At 47.4% G+C, this 16,143-nt stretch overlaps 1 protein-coding gene and 1 long non-coding RNA gene across 2 annotated transcripts; one reads left to right on the forward strand and one right to left on the reverse strand.

Moving 5' to 3' along the window:
• Positions 1-565: 565 nt before the first annotated feature.
• RBP5 (retinol binding protein 5) lies at positions 566-3,818 on the forward strand. The gene is made up of 5 exons (XM_036300805.1): positions 566-686; positions 789-901; positions 1,167-1,345; positions 2,737-2,838; positions 3,340-3,818. The coding sequence occupies exons 2-5, from the start codon at positions 829-831 to the stop codon at positions 3,391-3,393; spliced, it is 408 nt and encodes a 135-aa protein (XP_036156698.1). The 5' UTR covers positions 566-686; positions 789-828; the 3' UTR covers positions 3,394-3,818.
• Positions 3,819-12,276: 8,458 nt separating this feature from the next.
• On the reverse strand, positions 12,277-14,623 carry LOC118651718. The gene is made up of 3 exons (XR_004966331.1): positions 13,530-14,623; positions 12,948-12,970; positions 12,277-12,484 (listed from the first exon to the last, which is right to left on the reverse strand). It is a non-coding gene; the product is annotated as an uncharacterized LOC118651718 (long non-coding RNA).
• Positions 14,624-16,143: the final 1,520 nt, after the last annotated feature.

The following is a 16,143-nucleotide window of genomic DNA, read 5'->3' on the forward strand; positions in this document are numbered from 1 at the left end:
TGGGTCCCAGGCCAAAGCGTGTAAAATTCTCCAGAATAGCCAACCAACCTCCTCCCTCACTGACTTCCGCTCTGGACTCTGAACTCAACACCTCATCAGGCTGCCCACCGCCCCCTCTGTGCTTAGGAAGGGCAGTTTCTCCACCTCCTTCCCAATGGTCTTACAGGACAGAGCCTGGAATGCAGCTAGGGGAGCTGTCTAGAGGAGTTGTGGGGGCCAGCACGATAGGATTTGCTTCACTTTGGCTCGTGGTCAGCTGGCTGTCCTCCTCCTTCCCCCACCTTCTCCCCTCATACTTTTCAGGATCCCCAACTCAGCCCCAGGATCTCAGAATATTGTTGGAACTCATCCCTGGGTAAGCCTGGAAGAGCCCACACTCCACACAGCAAGACCAGCTCCTCCCAGGGGGACACCATCTCCCCAGGGCTCTGGAATGGTTCCCAAGCCTCCCACAAATGGGCTGGAAGCCAAGCTGACCTTTGGAAAGGCTCAAGTCTTGGATGACTGACAGCCCCAGATCCTGCTCCAGGTTCCTTCCTCAGGAAAAGCCGAGGTCCAGCATGACCTTGCCAAGTCCCTGCCCCTCCTTCAGGCAGCAAACACCACCCCAAACTCATCATGAGGGGAGGGAGGAGGTCTGGTAGGAGCTCTTATTGCAACAGAGCCCCGGCGCTATAAAAACCCTGGTAAGCATAGACCTTTACACAAGCCTGTCTCTGTGTGTGGAGGCCTGGCGGGAGTCTCTCCTGCCAGACAACACCCCTCCCTCCTCACCCTGTCTCTTATAGTCTCCTAAGATCTCCATCTCCATCTTGGCCAGCCCGGACAATGCCTCCCAACCTCACCGGCTACTACTGCTTTGTCTCACAGAAGAACATGGAGGACTACCTGCAAGCCTTAAGTAATGGCCTCACCCCTCCCAGACCCCTCTCACTCCCCCTTTTCCCTCTACCTTCCTGCCTCTCCATCCCATTGAGAAGGGGGAATGCTGGGGTTGGACCCTGTGGAAAGGCTCAGGAGCTGGCACCTCTCTTGGGATCCATCTCTAGGAGTGTTTCTAGGAGGGAGTAAATCAATATAGTCCACAGCCCCCAAGGGGCTGCTGCAGGTGGGGGAACCCTGGCTGGCTGGCTAAGAGGACACCGGCTAAGAGATAATCCCCACAGACATCAACATGGCTCTGCGGAAGATAGCGCTGCTACTCAAGCCAGACAAGGAGATTGACCATCAGGGCAACCACATGACAGTGAAGACCCTCAGCACCTTTCGCAACTACGTTCTAGAATTCGAGGTGGGAGTTGAGTTTGAGGAGGACCTAAGGATGGTGGATGGACGAAAATGCCAGGTACCTTTCCTCAGGTTTGGGGTGGGGGAGGGGATGTGGATGAGCAAGTAGGTGCTTCTTAATAATTCGGGGCAAAGCAAAATGACCTCACCCAGCCAGAGCCAGGGGAAATGACCACCACAGCATGCTGTGGAGTCCCCAGGATTACAGGGTCCTGGTGCTCCCCCTCCCACTCTCTCCCTGTGGGATCTTATCACCAGTCAACAGGACCAAAAGAGCAGGTCACCCTCAGGCCAATGAGCAAATATTTGCTTACCCTCTAGCCTTTGACCCTATTCATCACCACAGTCTTTTTTCCCTTAGCCTCTATAACTTCACTCTCCAGCATTTCTTTCTGCCTCTTACATATTCCTTTTGGTCTCCTTTGCAGATCCTAGTTCCCTGTTGCTTTTTACTTTTCTAATGTAGCTACTAGAACTCTTTCAATTATATATGTGGCTTACATTCCCATTATATTTCTACTGAACATTGCTGTTTCACATGGCTCTCCTCTGTTCCTCCCTAGCCTTTCTCACTATCCCCAGCCTAACTCAGGCCCTCATTTCTCACCTGGCACCTGAAATTAGCCCTCAATCTTAACCCTTCTTTAAACCACTCTGTGTACTGTAGCCATAAGGATCTAACATGTAAAAGTGACCATGTCACTCCCTTAATCAAACCCTTTCCATGACAATCTTCTACGCTCCAGGTAAGGTCATATGCTTCACACAGCACACTAGTGTCCTTCCCACATACACACTAGGTTACAGCCCCTCAGAACTGTTTTCCCTCTTTCTTACTTCTGTGCTGTTACTTTCCTTGCTAAAAATTTCCCATTAGCTCCAATCTAATTAACTCCTCACTTCCTTGAAGATTTAGCTCCTCACTCCCATCCTCAACAGTCTTGCCTGGTATCATAAATATCTATTTACTGATCAAGACTCTGAGCTCCCTGTTTAGCAGGATCTATCGTATAAGTTTTGATTGGAATGCCCAGGCCCACCCAGCTCTGACTCTGGGAGCTTAATCCTTCATTCTCAGGAAAGCTTCAGCTGTCCTTGAAACTGAGAAAGAGATTCCCTGATGGACCTCCCAACCTATCTCTTCTTTCCCAAAGGCCCCTCCAGGTTGACCAGAAGTATCCAGAGGACAAAGTCTCCTTTCTTCATCACCCACTCCCCAATTTCACCCTGGTTATCCTGCTCCCTCCCTACTCTGCCCTACAGTAGACAAACTGTGGGCCCCCCTCAGTGGCCTTTAAGAGTGGGGGGCAGGGGTCCTAAATCAGAGCAGCCTTCTCACTCAGAGTGAAGGGGCTGGAGCAAGACAGTGTCTGCTGTGGTGTAAAAGGGGACAGCCCAGCCAGAGTGGAACTGCCCCTCAGTCTTCCTTTACTCCTGCCTTGCCTGTAGACCATAGTAACCTGGGAGGAGGAGCAGCTGGTCTGTGTGCAGAAAGGGGAGGTGCCTAACCGAGGCTGGAGGCACTGGCTGGAAGGAGAGATGCTGCACCTGGTAAGCTGGGTGAGGTCTGGGAAAAGGAACCCAAATGGGCATGTCTGGAGAGGGGCCTCCAGCTAGGATTCATGTCTTTGCCCAAATCAGATAACTCTACTACTCTATCTCCTGCCCCCTCTCCAAAGAAAACAACCAAGACAGGGGGACAATAGCACTGGGGAACAAAAGCATATAAAAAATTTTTTTCAAAAAAGCTCTGGGGAGAGTCGAGAGAGGAAAAAGTAGAGTGGTCGAGGTGGGGCCCTGGCTACAAGTCAAGTGAATGTCCATAAATCAAAACTGGAGAGATGGAGACTTCACCATTTCACATTCCCTGACCCAGCTACCTTCCTTCCTCTGGGTTGAAAAGTTGAAGGTCTGGACAATGATACAATTCCTCATGCATCAAATGCTCTAGTTGATGTATCCTGAGGATTAAATGGAGGTCAAGGACCTTGAGAAAGGAGCTCCAGCTGGCAAGAACATTCGTTTTCCTCAACTTTCCTTCTTTATCCCCAGGAACTGACCGCAAGGGATGCAGTATGCAAGCAGGTCTTCAGGAAGGTCAAATAGCCAGAGAGGAGCTGAAGGCCACTCCAGACAGCACCAGTCCCCAGACTCCTCTTGTTTGTGCACCTTCAAGTCTAGATTGTCCCAGGTCATCAGTCCCTTTCTCAGGCCCTTACCCTCCCGCTGAGTCCCTCCTCAGCCCTCCCCACGTTAATCTATAACTTGCAGCCCCTAAGGCCAAAGTCCTTTCTTTCTCACACTCCACTGCCCAATAGTGACCTTATATCCAGTTCACGGTCTGGCCTCCTGGATGAAAGAAACGGGCAAAGAGGAAATGATGCTAGAGAATAACCAATCTCAACTCTCTTTATCTTCCATCTAAGAAAGGACTAAGTGTTGAGCATTTGAGGGTTAGTGAAAAGTCTATCCTGGAGGACCTTTTGGAAAACTGTGACTGGGGTTCAAGAATTTAAGAGTCTTTTTGTCTATGTCCTTGTCCTTATTTTGGAAAAAGCCTCTTATGCTCAACAGTACCAGGCCCAAGGCACTGAACAGAGTTCAGTTTACCAACATCTGAATGCATCCTGGCTATGGTACACTTTCATCCTACATGTTGGGGAAGAAGGAGGTGACTGGGTAAGACCCTTTGTGCAGTACTGGGAGGAAGTTGAGAAGCTTCTAAATAGTGGCCTGGCCTCCATGTCTACTTTGAGAAGGATAGGCAGCAAGAAGGCCTGAAAAGGGAAACAGATGGAAGATATAAGGCCAAGGGCTACAAAGATGAGGATCATGGAGGTGTGAAGGCAACAGTAAGAGAAAGACCAATAGGCCTGGCTATAGAGACCCTCTGCTTAAAGGCCAACAAAAATGGGGGCAGAGGATAAGAGGGAGAACTGAGAACACCAAGGCCCCTCTCTTAGGGTTCTGGAATCACTGCCCTGGAAAACAGCCCCGAGGATAGGCCCTATTCATGGTCATGGCCAGCTCTAACCTCTAGCACCTCCCTACCGCCAGTGGCCTTGGTTCTTTCAGAATAAAAGTACTGTAGGACAAGAGTCAGAAAGAAGAGGGCTCAGTGTGGGGTGGGGACAGAGTCTGGCTGGGGTGGGGAGGGAAAATTGTTGGAAAGTCCCTGGCTTGTGCTCATTAGATGAACACTTCTGCCCCCTGTAACGGCTCTGCCCCACACACATTCAGGACAGTCACTGGGGCTACGGCCAGAAGAACTATGCTTGCAACACTGACCCTACCACACACTCTGGGATGCATTTGGAAAAGAGCAAGAAAAGAACTCAGAGGAGAACTGGAAAGCTTATTCCTTACCCAGACTCTCTGCAGAGTCCCCTGGCCAAGTGGGGAGGAGAGAGAGCCTCTTCTCAGACGAGATGCCCAGCAGAAGCTCCGAGGACTCCTGGGCCTTCCCTTGATCCCTTTCCAAAGTAGAGAGAAGCTGGAGGATGATGCTCCATGTGTATTCACCCATTACCTAAGTCACCAGGTCACCGCAGTGTCCCAGCCACTCTGCGTTCACAGTGCATACCCAAGCCTCTCCCCAAAAGACTGTTCTCTGTGCTCTTTATGTTAGTTCAGTGCCCCTCACTGGAGTCTTGACAGAGAGCCTGACCCAGAACCTTGGAGGCCTCCGTGGTGACTAGCAGGCCCAAATAAAAGCAGCCTCAATCCCCCAAAACTCCTGTGACATGAGTATCCTCATCCTCCACTCGATCCCACCCCTCCAGGAGCCAGAGGCCTGAAGACCCGCAAAGGAACACAAGCAACCAGAGGAGGACTGAGCAGCTTCAGAGCCATTTACAAGGGGGTGGGAGCCGGGACCTACTAAGAGCTCTGCTGCTGTTTCCCCCTATGGGCAGCAGGGGGCGCTTCTCATCACAGTGGGAGCCAAAGACCCACCAAGTTGTCCTCCCTTCTCTGCCACCTTCCTGGATATTCCATTCCCCACTGGACACACACACACACAGCGGACTTTCCAATCTGCATACTCACTCTGACAATACCCCTACCCTCCTTCAAATCAGGCTGCTCCATTCATTCTGATAGAAAAGATCGTCACCAGGAACACCAACATGTGAGTAAGGAAAAGACAGGGGAGGAGGCAACAGCCATAGATGGATGGGTGGGTACCAAGGTGGGTCTCACCCCAGCCCTTCCAGGGGAACACAGGGTGGGTCCTGAGACAGACTTTGATTTTTTTTTTTTTTTTTTACCAGAGTCTTTGGTCCCAGGGAAATGATCAGGAATCCAAGATGTTTATTTCCATCTGAGATAAGGGCTGGCACCCATCTAAACCAGCCCTATGCCAGGCCCCTATCCCACTTCCACTCCACACAGCTGAGATAGTATCATATAGTTACCAACAACTTTCTTGCCTGAATGCCAAATGATCCTTTAGGTCAGTGGTTCTCAACCTTCTGGCCTTTTAAATACAGTTCCTCATGTTGTGACCCAACCATAAAATTATTTTCGTTGCTACTTCATAGCTGTAATGTTGCTACTGTTATGAATCATAATGTAAATATCTGATATGCAAGATGGTCTTAGGCGACTGCTGTGAAAGGGTCGTTCGACCGCCAAAGGGGTCGCGACGCACAGGTTGAGAACCGCTGCTTTAGGTCAATCCAGACACTTCTGCTCAGAAGGAACTGGCCAACATGGGCAGGAGGACAGGAGCAGGTGTGTGTCCTCTGAAGCAGAGGACCACATGCTGCCCAAGGACTCAGGCTCCATGTTCTGGAAAGAGGCCCAAGAGGAGGCAGGAGCAGCAAAGTCTAGCCGTGTACCCCTCCCTAGCTGACCCCCTCCCCACCCCCCACCAGCCCACATGCCCAGGGAGCTCAGGCAGAAGCAGGAAATCCCTCAACCCTAAATCACAAAGGCCATCCTGGCCAGGAGGCTGACCCTGGAAACCCTTGGAGGCCACTGCAAATCCTAGGATCCCAACAAAGAGCACAGGCCTGTCCACATTGACCCCTTTTCCCAACCCAAATGCTATCCCCTAAGAGGCAAGAACCCTACCTGGTTTAGGCTTAAATAACCAAAGGTCAGTAAGAGGCCAGCAGTCCCTGATGTGGCTGAGGATAAAAATGAGGGTGGGGGCTGCCCCTGGCTGTGGCCTGGTCCTCCCCTCCCCTCCTTCCTGCCCTTCCACAGGCTGCTCTTCCCTCTGGAGTTCCCTGCTCCTGCCCAGCCTCGGGACGACCTCCAGTACCCACACCCAGCTCTCTGGGACATCTCTCCCAACTTTCCCCTCTCAATCAAGATAACACCCATGCCGTCAGGTTCCCTGAGCACTGACCTCGAGCCACCCCAAGGCTGTGACATGTATGGACAGTTGAGGATGGGGGAGACCTTGCAGGTACAACAGGAGGGGAAAGGATGAGGAGGCCAAATGGGCAAATTAATGGGCTCTGTGCAGGAGCCCATTAATTGGGAGGGAGTTTTACACAGTGATCAGGTGACCAGGCTCTAGTGTCAAACTACCACCTCTTACTAGTGGCGTGAGAATATACAAGCCACTAACCTATGGTAAAACCACATTTGCTGGTCATGCAAGGCAATTGCAAGGGTTCCTCCTTCCTCCCAGGAATATTCCATGTAAAATTGCTCAGCATGCGACCTGGAATCGAGTAAGCATCGATGAAGTTGGCTGTTATTACTTTTACTATCTCCTTCCTCTTAACTCGATGATTGAAATCCCCTTAACTGGAAGCAAAGCCTTGTATTCTACAGTTAATGTTAAAGAAGGCTCATGCCTCTGAGGTCACACAGTGGGTTATATTCATACCCAAGTATAACTGACTGATACCAAGGATTGAGAGATGGTTCAGCCCTCACCGTGACTGGAGGTGATAGGGATGGAAGGGAGTCGTTGCCTCCCTCTAAAGCTTCAGAACCAGAATCTCTCACTGTATCCCATAGTCCCCTTACCCCCAGAAGGACAAGTGTGTTGTCCCAGACTGCACCACCCTACAGAGCCCCTATGGAGTCAGCTGTGCAGAGCCATTAGGCTCCACCCCCACCTGAGTTCCTCTTGGACTCCTCCCCCACAGTACACACTGAAGCTATACCATTCAAGGGGCTGGACCCCACCATGGCAGGGGCTGTGTCGAGGCCCCAGACTTCTCTAGTTACCAGCTGCAGGTGCAGCCACTTTCCCTCGACCTGTTCTGGCTCCTTACCCTTCTTCCCCATGGATGCCAGCACCCTCAGCCCTGCCCTGGTGGGTGTTTTCCTCATGCTTTCCTCTTGCCTGAGACTCCTCCAGCCTCCTACCCCTGATCCCCTGCAGCATATCTCCTGTCATCTTTCTACCCTAACGAAGCCCCAGCAATCCTTCCAATCGTACCTCCGTTTGGACCTGACCAGCCCTCGCTCCCTACCCTGGACATGACCCAGTATGCAGAGGGTTGACTTGAGTACCAACTGCACAGTTTTCCTTTTATACCAGTGTGTGTGACCATCATGCATCTGTCTCACACACGTCTCTTCTATGTAAGGTGTGTGGGGACAGGTGTGTGTATTGTCAGTGTGGCTTTCCATCCACTGTTCTAGAAGACTGCTGAGAACCAGCACCTTCTTTTCTCTTTGCTTCATGCATGTGACAACAGCTGAGGGTATTCATTGACTCAGGCAGAGGGGCTGGGCAGAGCTAAAAGCACTGCTTGAGGAGTCACCGTGATCTTGGGCAAAATCTTTCACTCTGTGTGACTTTGGTTCCTCACAGGACTGGTCTGCTCTGCTTTGATGTCTGTGAATGATCTACTCTCTTGTCTTTCACTCCCATCTCCTCTCCTTCCCGGCTATTTTCAGAAAACCCTGGCTGCCTGTCCTTGACCCAGCTGTAAGGAAACTATTGTCTTGCTTAATAAAGCTTATCCTTCCAGCTCCCTGTTGGAGATACAGTCTCAACACAGAAAAGGGCAGCTGGATTGCAAAGCACTCCTCCTCCGGCAGGTGGCTCCCTTCACCAACGCTACTGCTCACCTCTCCCTTCCCTTTCCCACTTTTTTTCTGAATAGCACAGATGGGATAAGGGTGCACCTCTCGTTCCTACTACTTTCTTTCTGAGTAGCACAGATGGAACAAGGGGGCACCATTTGAATAAGGATTTATTAAAGTCTTGGCAGAAACAAAGGAAACTAAAGCAGAGAATAATATACCAAGTTGATTATCTAAAAATAGAGGCCCAGTGCACAAATGCGTGCACCAGTGGAGTCCCTCATCCCCCGAGGGGTCCTGGATTATGAGAGGGCACAGGCCAGACTGAGGGACCCCAAGGGTACACAATCAGGGCGGGGGAGGGACATGGAGGCTGGCCAACTGAGGAGGGACAGCAGGAGGCCTCCAGGGCATGTCCGGCCTGTCTCGCTCAGTCCCGATTGGCCAGACCCCAGCAGCAAGTTAACCTATTGGTCAGAGCATCTGCCACCTGGTGGTCAGTACACATCATAGCAACTAGTCAACAGGTCAACTGTCTGTCCCCTGGTGGTCAGTGCACGTCATAGCGAGCGGTTGAGCAGCCTCTTTGATTGGTTGAACGAACAACCGGATGACCAGACACTTAGCATATTAGGCTTTTATTATATAGGATACAAATGCAGCTTCACCTATAAACTCATGTGAAAGGGAGGGATGGTGCAGGATACAGCAGAACAGCCTTGCTATTAGCAAGCAAGGCACATACGCAGTATGGTTAAGGAATCTTTTACTGAAGGACTTGACTTTAGGTTTCAAAGTCCACCCAAAGCCCCAGGGATGGGAGATTTGGAAGTGGAACCTCCAGCCTCTGAACTTGCCCTTTGGACAATCTGCTGGTGTGAGACCACAGTCCTAGATTCTCTGGACTCACTAAGGTTACCCCTCGCCTTCTCCTTCCTGCCCATCCCCTTCGTGGTAGTTTGTAGCCTTTCCTATCCCCCGCCACACACACACCCCCGCAAAGCCCCACCTCCTCTTGTGTTTTGTTTGCTGTAAGTCATTGTTTTATCTGTGCAGCCCTATTCCTTGATGGTGATGGGTGAAGGGGCCCTTCAGATCTTAGGGTGGAAGAGGAGAGAGAGGGCCAGTGTCCCCAAGGGCACTGTGGCTTCAGGTTAATCCATCTGAACTACAATCCTACCTGGCAAAAATAACATCCTGCCCACTGACCTTCTGCATTTATTGTACTAAAATGACATATCTACTTCAGTGATAGCCAGCCTCTGAGATGGCCCCAGGGATCCCTGCTCCATGACATTTTCATCCGTGTGTCGTCCCCTCCCATACTGTATCAGGGTTGGTATGTGTGACCAACTGAATATGATGATACTATGAAGTGATACTATGTCACGTCCAAGGCTAGGTTATAAAAGACATTTCAGACTTTCTGTTCAATGTTGTGTCTATAGCTTAAAATTTGTTAAGAAGATAGATCTCGCCCTATCCAGTTTGGCTCAATGGATAGAGGGTCGGCCTGCAGACTGAAGGGTCCCGGGTTCGATTCCGGTCAAGGGCACATGCCAGGATGGCAGGCTTGATCCCCAGTAGAGGGTGTGCAGGAGGCAGCCAATCAATGATTATCTCTCATCACTGATGTTTCAATCTCTCTCTCCCTCTCCCTTCTCTCTGAAATCAATAAAAATATATTTTTAAAAAAGATATATCTCATGTTAAGCATTCTTCCCAGAATTAAATAAAAATGTTTTTAAAAAGAACTTTGGCCTCAGTCTTGTTCTATCTTAGATTACTCTGGGGAAAGTCAGCTGTCATGTCATCAGGACACGCAAGTGTCCAATGAAGAGGGCTGTGTGTCCAGGAACTGAGGCCCCTGCCCACAGACCTGTGAGCCAGCCATCTTGGAAGCAGCCCCTCCAGCCCCAATCAAACTGAAACCGGACAACCAATGGGTTGGAATTGCCTGTCACTATTTGAGCCAATTAAGCAGAGACAGGGTTGAATCATGTATGAGTATTTATTCCAATAATGCTGGCGGTATGGAAGAGCAGTAGGTCATCCACAAAAATCTGTTTTCCCCTTCCCCATAAGCCAGCTGCTTATTTTGGGTAGAAGGACAAAGATTACATGGGAAAGTAAGAATTACAGGCATGGGAAAGTAGGCAAGGTATAATGGTTACAGGTTGCAGACAATGCGGGCTGGGGGTGGGGAGGGGTGGTGGAGGTGGTCATGGCGAGCAGGTGCCTCCAGGTGCCTCTGGGACCAGATTACAAGCAATAGGGGCTGGGGGTCGAAAAGGGCGGGCAAAGAGCTAGTGCCTCCGGGACTAGATTGTTTCAGCAACAAGGTTGTTAATCTTTTCATAATGACAGGCAGTTCCCAGGAAAGGAGGTTGGACTGCATTCCGATGTTGGCTCGCATGTCCTGGGGCGTACAACTCTCAACTACGTTTTCTCTAATCACACTAGAACAATCACATGAGCATGATTAATATTTCTTATAATTATAGCATCCCCACTATTCCATTTCTGCCCCTGACATTCCTCACTACTATTTCTATCATCTCATATCTATGAGATTAGTTTTAAGTGAAAAGTCTCATCCTGCTGGACTGCATTGGCTTCTGCCTTGAAAGCAGTTGGCAGGGATGGAATATAGGGAATGCAGGATCTAAAATGAGGAAGACATTGAATGCAGCAGCAAGCAATCAGGCTACAAAAATAAACGGGAGAAAAATGAAGCCTGATTCTCTAGAATTGCCTCCCTGACCTGGCTCAGCTCTTGATTTATCCCAGGTATTGTAGTTATTAGAAGTGGCATTCGGGGCTTTTACTTTGCTACCAGTCAGCTGGGCCACTTTTACCTTAAGGGAGCCTACCATTACCAGCATAACAAAAATGTTAAAGCAATATATTCAGCAGGACTCCCAGTTGGAGATCGCCGTTGCAGTCCAGTGCCACGGCTGTGAGAAGATCCCTTTTGGTTCGAACCCTGTAATGTTTCCGGGGCATAAAGACAGTCAGTTGTCCTAAGGAACAAGGCCTCCCAGTCCTGCTGGCAGGGATATATGAATAAATAGTTACCCCACATATCAAAAACCACCCAGCCGGCAGCTTAGTATGTCCATTACCGTAAGGGAGGGTGAAATGATCAGAACAGTTCATATTGTACTTATTAGATATTAAAAGACAATAGTATAGAGCAACCGGTAAAAGTCAGACATTTGCCACAGGAAGTCCTTCCCTATTCAGGACAGCAGGTGGCAGCACCAGCAGGAATTTCAAAAATAACAATCCAAATTCTGAAAACCTGTTTATGCACTTCTTACACTCACACCCATGGACTTCTTCGGCTTTCTCTCCATCCTCCCCAACCCCCACATCACAACTTTGAAGACTGTCCCTTCTCCCTGCTTCTGCCCTTTGCCCCTTCTCAGTCAATGAGAAACAAATTCCAATGGAGGGGAAGAGTTGAGACAGTGGGACATGAGGTGTCTTAAACATGAGCTCCCCAAGGTTGAAAGAATCATGCCTGGCCTAAGCTTATATCCAAGAGCAAAAAGTTCTTCATTGATCACACGGCCTAAAGATGCCACTGGAGCCAGGGTCTTAGCATCATCTTCAGGATCCAGGATCTCATCCTTTTAATCTTGTTTGTCTTAGAAGGGGCCATCTGGTCACAATTATCATTTTAAATACATTTATTTTATAATTATTAAAGTGATTTAATAACATCACATAAATTTCACTAAACAGAGAAACATTTTTTAAGTCACCCATAGCCTTATACTCTAATATGGTCACAGTTGTTTTATTTCTTTACTTTTTAAAATATATTTTTATTGATTTCAGAGAAGAAGCGAGAGGGAGAGAGAGATAGAAACATCAACGATGAGAGTGAATCATTGATCTGCTGCTTCCTGCACACCCACACTGGGGAATGAGCTCACAACCCGGGCATATGCCCTGATCGGAAATCAAACCTTGACTTCCTGGTTCATCGGTTGATGCTCAACTACTGATCCATGCTGCTGGGCCGGTCACAGTTGTTTTAGATTGTTCTCGTGTTTCTATTTTTGCGAACATTGTGTACTCACAGTTTTGTAGATTGCTCCCTTTATTTCTTTGATTCAATCCTCTTAACCTATATCTGGGGACCCATGCAGAGCAGATGTAGCCTTGGCTCATCATGGGCTCACATTAGCTAAGGGAAAGGGGAACAAAATAGATGATTGAAGGACTAGAAATAACCACTGTCTGGGTTTGCCTGGAACCGAACCAGTTTTAGGATTGAAAGCCCTGTGTCCCAGGAAACCCCTCAGTCTCAGATAAACCAGGACAACTTCTAATAGGTCACCCTTTTAGCAACAAGTCCCCCAAATTAATCCCATTTAGGGTCCAGAATTCCATTTCAATTTATCTATTGGCCTTTAGCTATACGTTTTTGCCTTTCTTTTTTTAATTTTTCTTTTTTAGTGATCACTCTAGGGCAGTTGGACTCAAGCTTTATACCCTTAAAAATTATTGAGAACCCCAAAAAGCCCTTGTCTGTGTGGGTTGTATCTATTCGTATTCACTGCATAAAACATTAAAACTGAGAAAAATTTAAAATGTAAGGATAAATAAGCACATGTTCCATTAGTTGTGAAGGGACGATGCTGACATACCTTGCGTAGCCTCTGGTCACGCCCTGGTACATTCATGAGAGAAAGAGAGAGAAAACAGCAAATAACATCTTAGTATTGTTATGAAAATAATTTTGGCCCCATAATCCCCTTCAAAGGATCTCAGGGATCCCCAGCGTTCCCCAGACCACAAATAGAAAACCACTGCTCTGATCAACCAAAGGGCTTGTATGCATGTATATAAGCCAAACCAATGGACATGGACAACAGGGGGATGAGAGCATGAGTGGGGGGGGGGGGGGAGGATGGGGGTTTAATGGGGTGGATGAGGACACATTTGTAATACCTTAACTAATAAAGAATTTAAAAAAAAGAAAAGAAAAGAAAACCACTGCTCTAAAGAGAACTGCATCCTTCACTTTTTTAGTCTTTTTAGACTTACTGTTGAATGACGAAACTTCGTTACCACATACTAGTAAGTCTCCCCTCATCCTTTATGCTATGGTTTCCATGCATATTAAATCTACACATGTTATAAAGTTCGCAATGCAATGTTATAATTTTTGCTTTAAACAGGCATATGTATTTTAAAGATATTAAGAAAAATATATATTTTATACTTACCCAGAAATTTACCATTTCTCTTTATTCATCTAGCAACTCTGTTCTTCCATCTGGATTTCTTTCCCTTCAGCCTGAAGAAGTTTAGCGTCTTTCTTAATGTAGGTCTGCTGATGACAAGTTTTCTAAGTTTTCTTTTTATCTGAAGATGCTTTTATTTCATCTTCTTTCTTGAAGAATATTTTTGCTGGAAAAGCAACACTGAGTTGACGCTTTTTCCCTCCAATGTTTTGAAGAAGTTGTTCCACTTCTTTCTGGTCTGTGCTGGTTTTGATGAGAAAGCAGTGACATTGAAAATGTGGTTCTGTGATTGCGATGTGTTCTTTTTCTCTGGATGCCTTCAAGATTTTCTTTTTATCTTTAGTTTCCAGCAATGTGACTTTGATGGGCCCATGTGTGCTCTTTTGTTTATTTTTAGTTCTGCTTTGAATTTATTGAACTTCTTAAACCTGAAGATAGATGCCTTTTTCAACAGCTGGGAAATTTCCAGCCATTATTTCTTCAAATATTTTTTCTGCCTCATTCTCTTCTCTCCTCTAGCACTCCAAGGACATGCATATTAGAGGGTTTTTTTTTTATATATATATTGTTCCACTATTCCTGAGTTTCTACTCATTTAAAAAAATGCCTTCCTCTGTTCTTCAGATTGAATAATTTCTATTTATCTTCAAGGTCACTGACTCTTTCTTCTGCCATCTCCATTCTTCTATTAAGCCCTTCCAGTAATTTTTTTAAATTTCACATACTGCATCATTCAGTTCTAGAATTTACATTTGGTTCTTTCTTAGAGTTTCTATTGCTCACCAAAGCGGTGTGGTTCAGTGGTTGATCACCAACCTATGAACCCTGAGGTTGTGGTTCGGGGCCCATGCCTGGTTTGCAGGTTCAATCCCCAATGGGGGGGATGCAGGAGGCAGCCAACCAATACCCTGGTGGGTATGGTACTAATGACCTTGCTAGACCTATCAGAGTCAACAGCAATAAAGTGAATCAGTGATGAGTGATTCAAATAAAGTGAGGCAGGGTGGGTGGCAATCAATGCAGAAGTCACCAGTATTGTTAGGGCTACTAGGTGTTTAGATGGCTGGATGATGAAGGAGTAGCTATAGTGAAACATAATCAGAGAAACAACGGATTATCATACTATGGGGCCCCTACCCCATATGATCTAGTGGTTGGTTCAGCACCCGTCCTTCCAGAACAGATCCCTGTGGACTCGTGCTATGGCCCCTCTGGGTCATGGGCTGGCTGTTCCAGCAGGTCCTGGCTTTTTACTTGCAGGTGTCAATAGAAAGTTTCCTCTTCTGGGGTTTCATTTGACTCCTCCCTCAACTGACAAGAAGTGGCCCAACCTGGACTTCTAAACACCATGGGCCAAGCAGTCCACAGCCGGCCACCTGACCTGCTCTGACATCCAATGAGAAGGCACGACCTCAAACACCAGCTGAACCTCCAGGTTTCCAACTCAGGGCAAGGAGGAGCAGTGCAGACCAGAAACTGAGGAAGATTCCACGGAGGTGAATTCTACTGCCTTCACCAAAGGCTTCCCTTCTCCCCCACCTCATCTGAATGAGGTCGGGTCCTGGTGCTGCCACATGGCCTTTGCCCTTCTCCCCAGAGCACCCGGCCTAGAAAAGGAAGGCAGAGGCAGAGAACCAGGAGCATAAAGAAATGGAAATAGAGGCTTTGAGAAAGAGAATTTAAAAACAAAAAATAGGCAGCTGGCCTGGTCCCCAGAAAACTTTCTTTAGCTTTTCCTTCAGTTAAGTCTGATTGTTGGTGGGTAAGAGGTTTTCCCGGTCTCAGAAATGTCAAGCCTCAATTGGGGAAAAAATCAGCTCCAATATTTTGGTCATCCCCAAGCCAGACCACAGTGGAGTCTACTCTGGAGATTTAAAGTCGTGTTGATAAGCACTGTATTTCCAGTAACTTTCTGCTCCTCCTGCTCCCCAGAGCCTTCCCTACCTACAGCCCCGTTGCCTTGTCCAGGCCAAGCCCTCTCCCTTGGCCTGGAGTGAGGGGACCTGACTTACAATTGTAGATGAGAGACCTAATGTGTCCAATATTTACACTTGTTAACTTTTTATTTTCTTTTGTACATTTTAAGCTCCTCAGACCTGCCCTTTGTTCCCTCTAAATCCTCTGAAATGAAATTCTAGTGCTTGGTTTTAAACAGCAAGCCTCACAAATGCCCACAAAATAAATCTGAGCAAGATGAGGACAGAGTGTACTCCCTGTTAGCCTAGCCTTGCAGAAAATCAGACAGGATTCTGCTCATACAGTTGATTCTGATAAAGTGGAGAACCAAAAACACTTAATCTCACTGGTATGAAACTACATAATCCTGTTCCATGTTATGTTTATGTCACCTTTGGAGTGTGATTTACACAAAGGAATCTTTAAAGACATTCAGACTTCAAAGATGATTGCTTTATGACCATATAGTCTATAAATGTTAAAAGTCTGCAATTCTGATTGATCATTGATAATTTATTACTCATAAAAAATTTAATTAACCTTTTACTTTCCAGAAAGCATAAATACTTGTGAGATTATTGCTTATCTGTTAAACCAGAAGAATACCTTTGGGATTCTCTTTTCCTCCTTTCAAGCATAA

This window comes from Myotis myotis, unplaced genomic scaffold (genome assembly GCF_014108235.1).
Source record: "Myotis myotis isolate mMyoMyo1 unplaced genomic scaffold, mMyoMyo1.p scaffold_m19_p_3, whole genome shotgun sequence".
Taxonomy (NCBI): Eukaryota; Metazoa; Chordata; class Mammalia; order Chiroptera; family Vespertilionidae; genus Myotis; species Myotis myotis.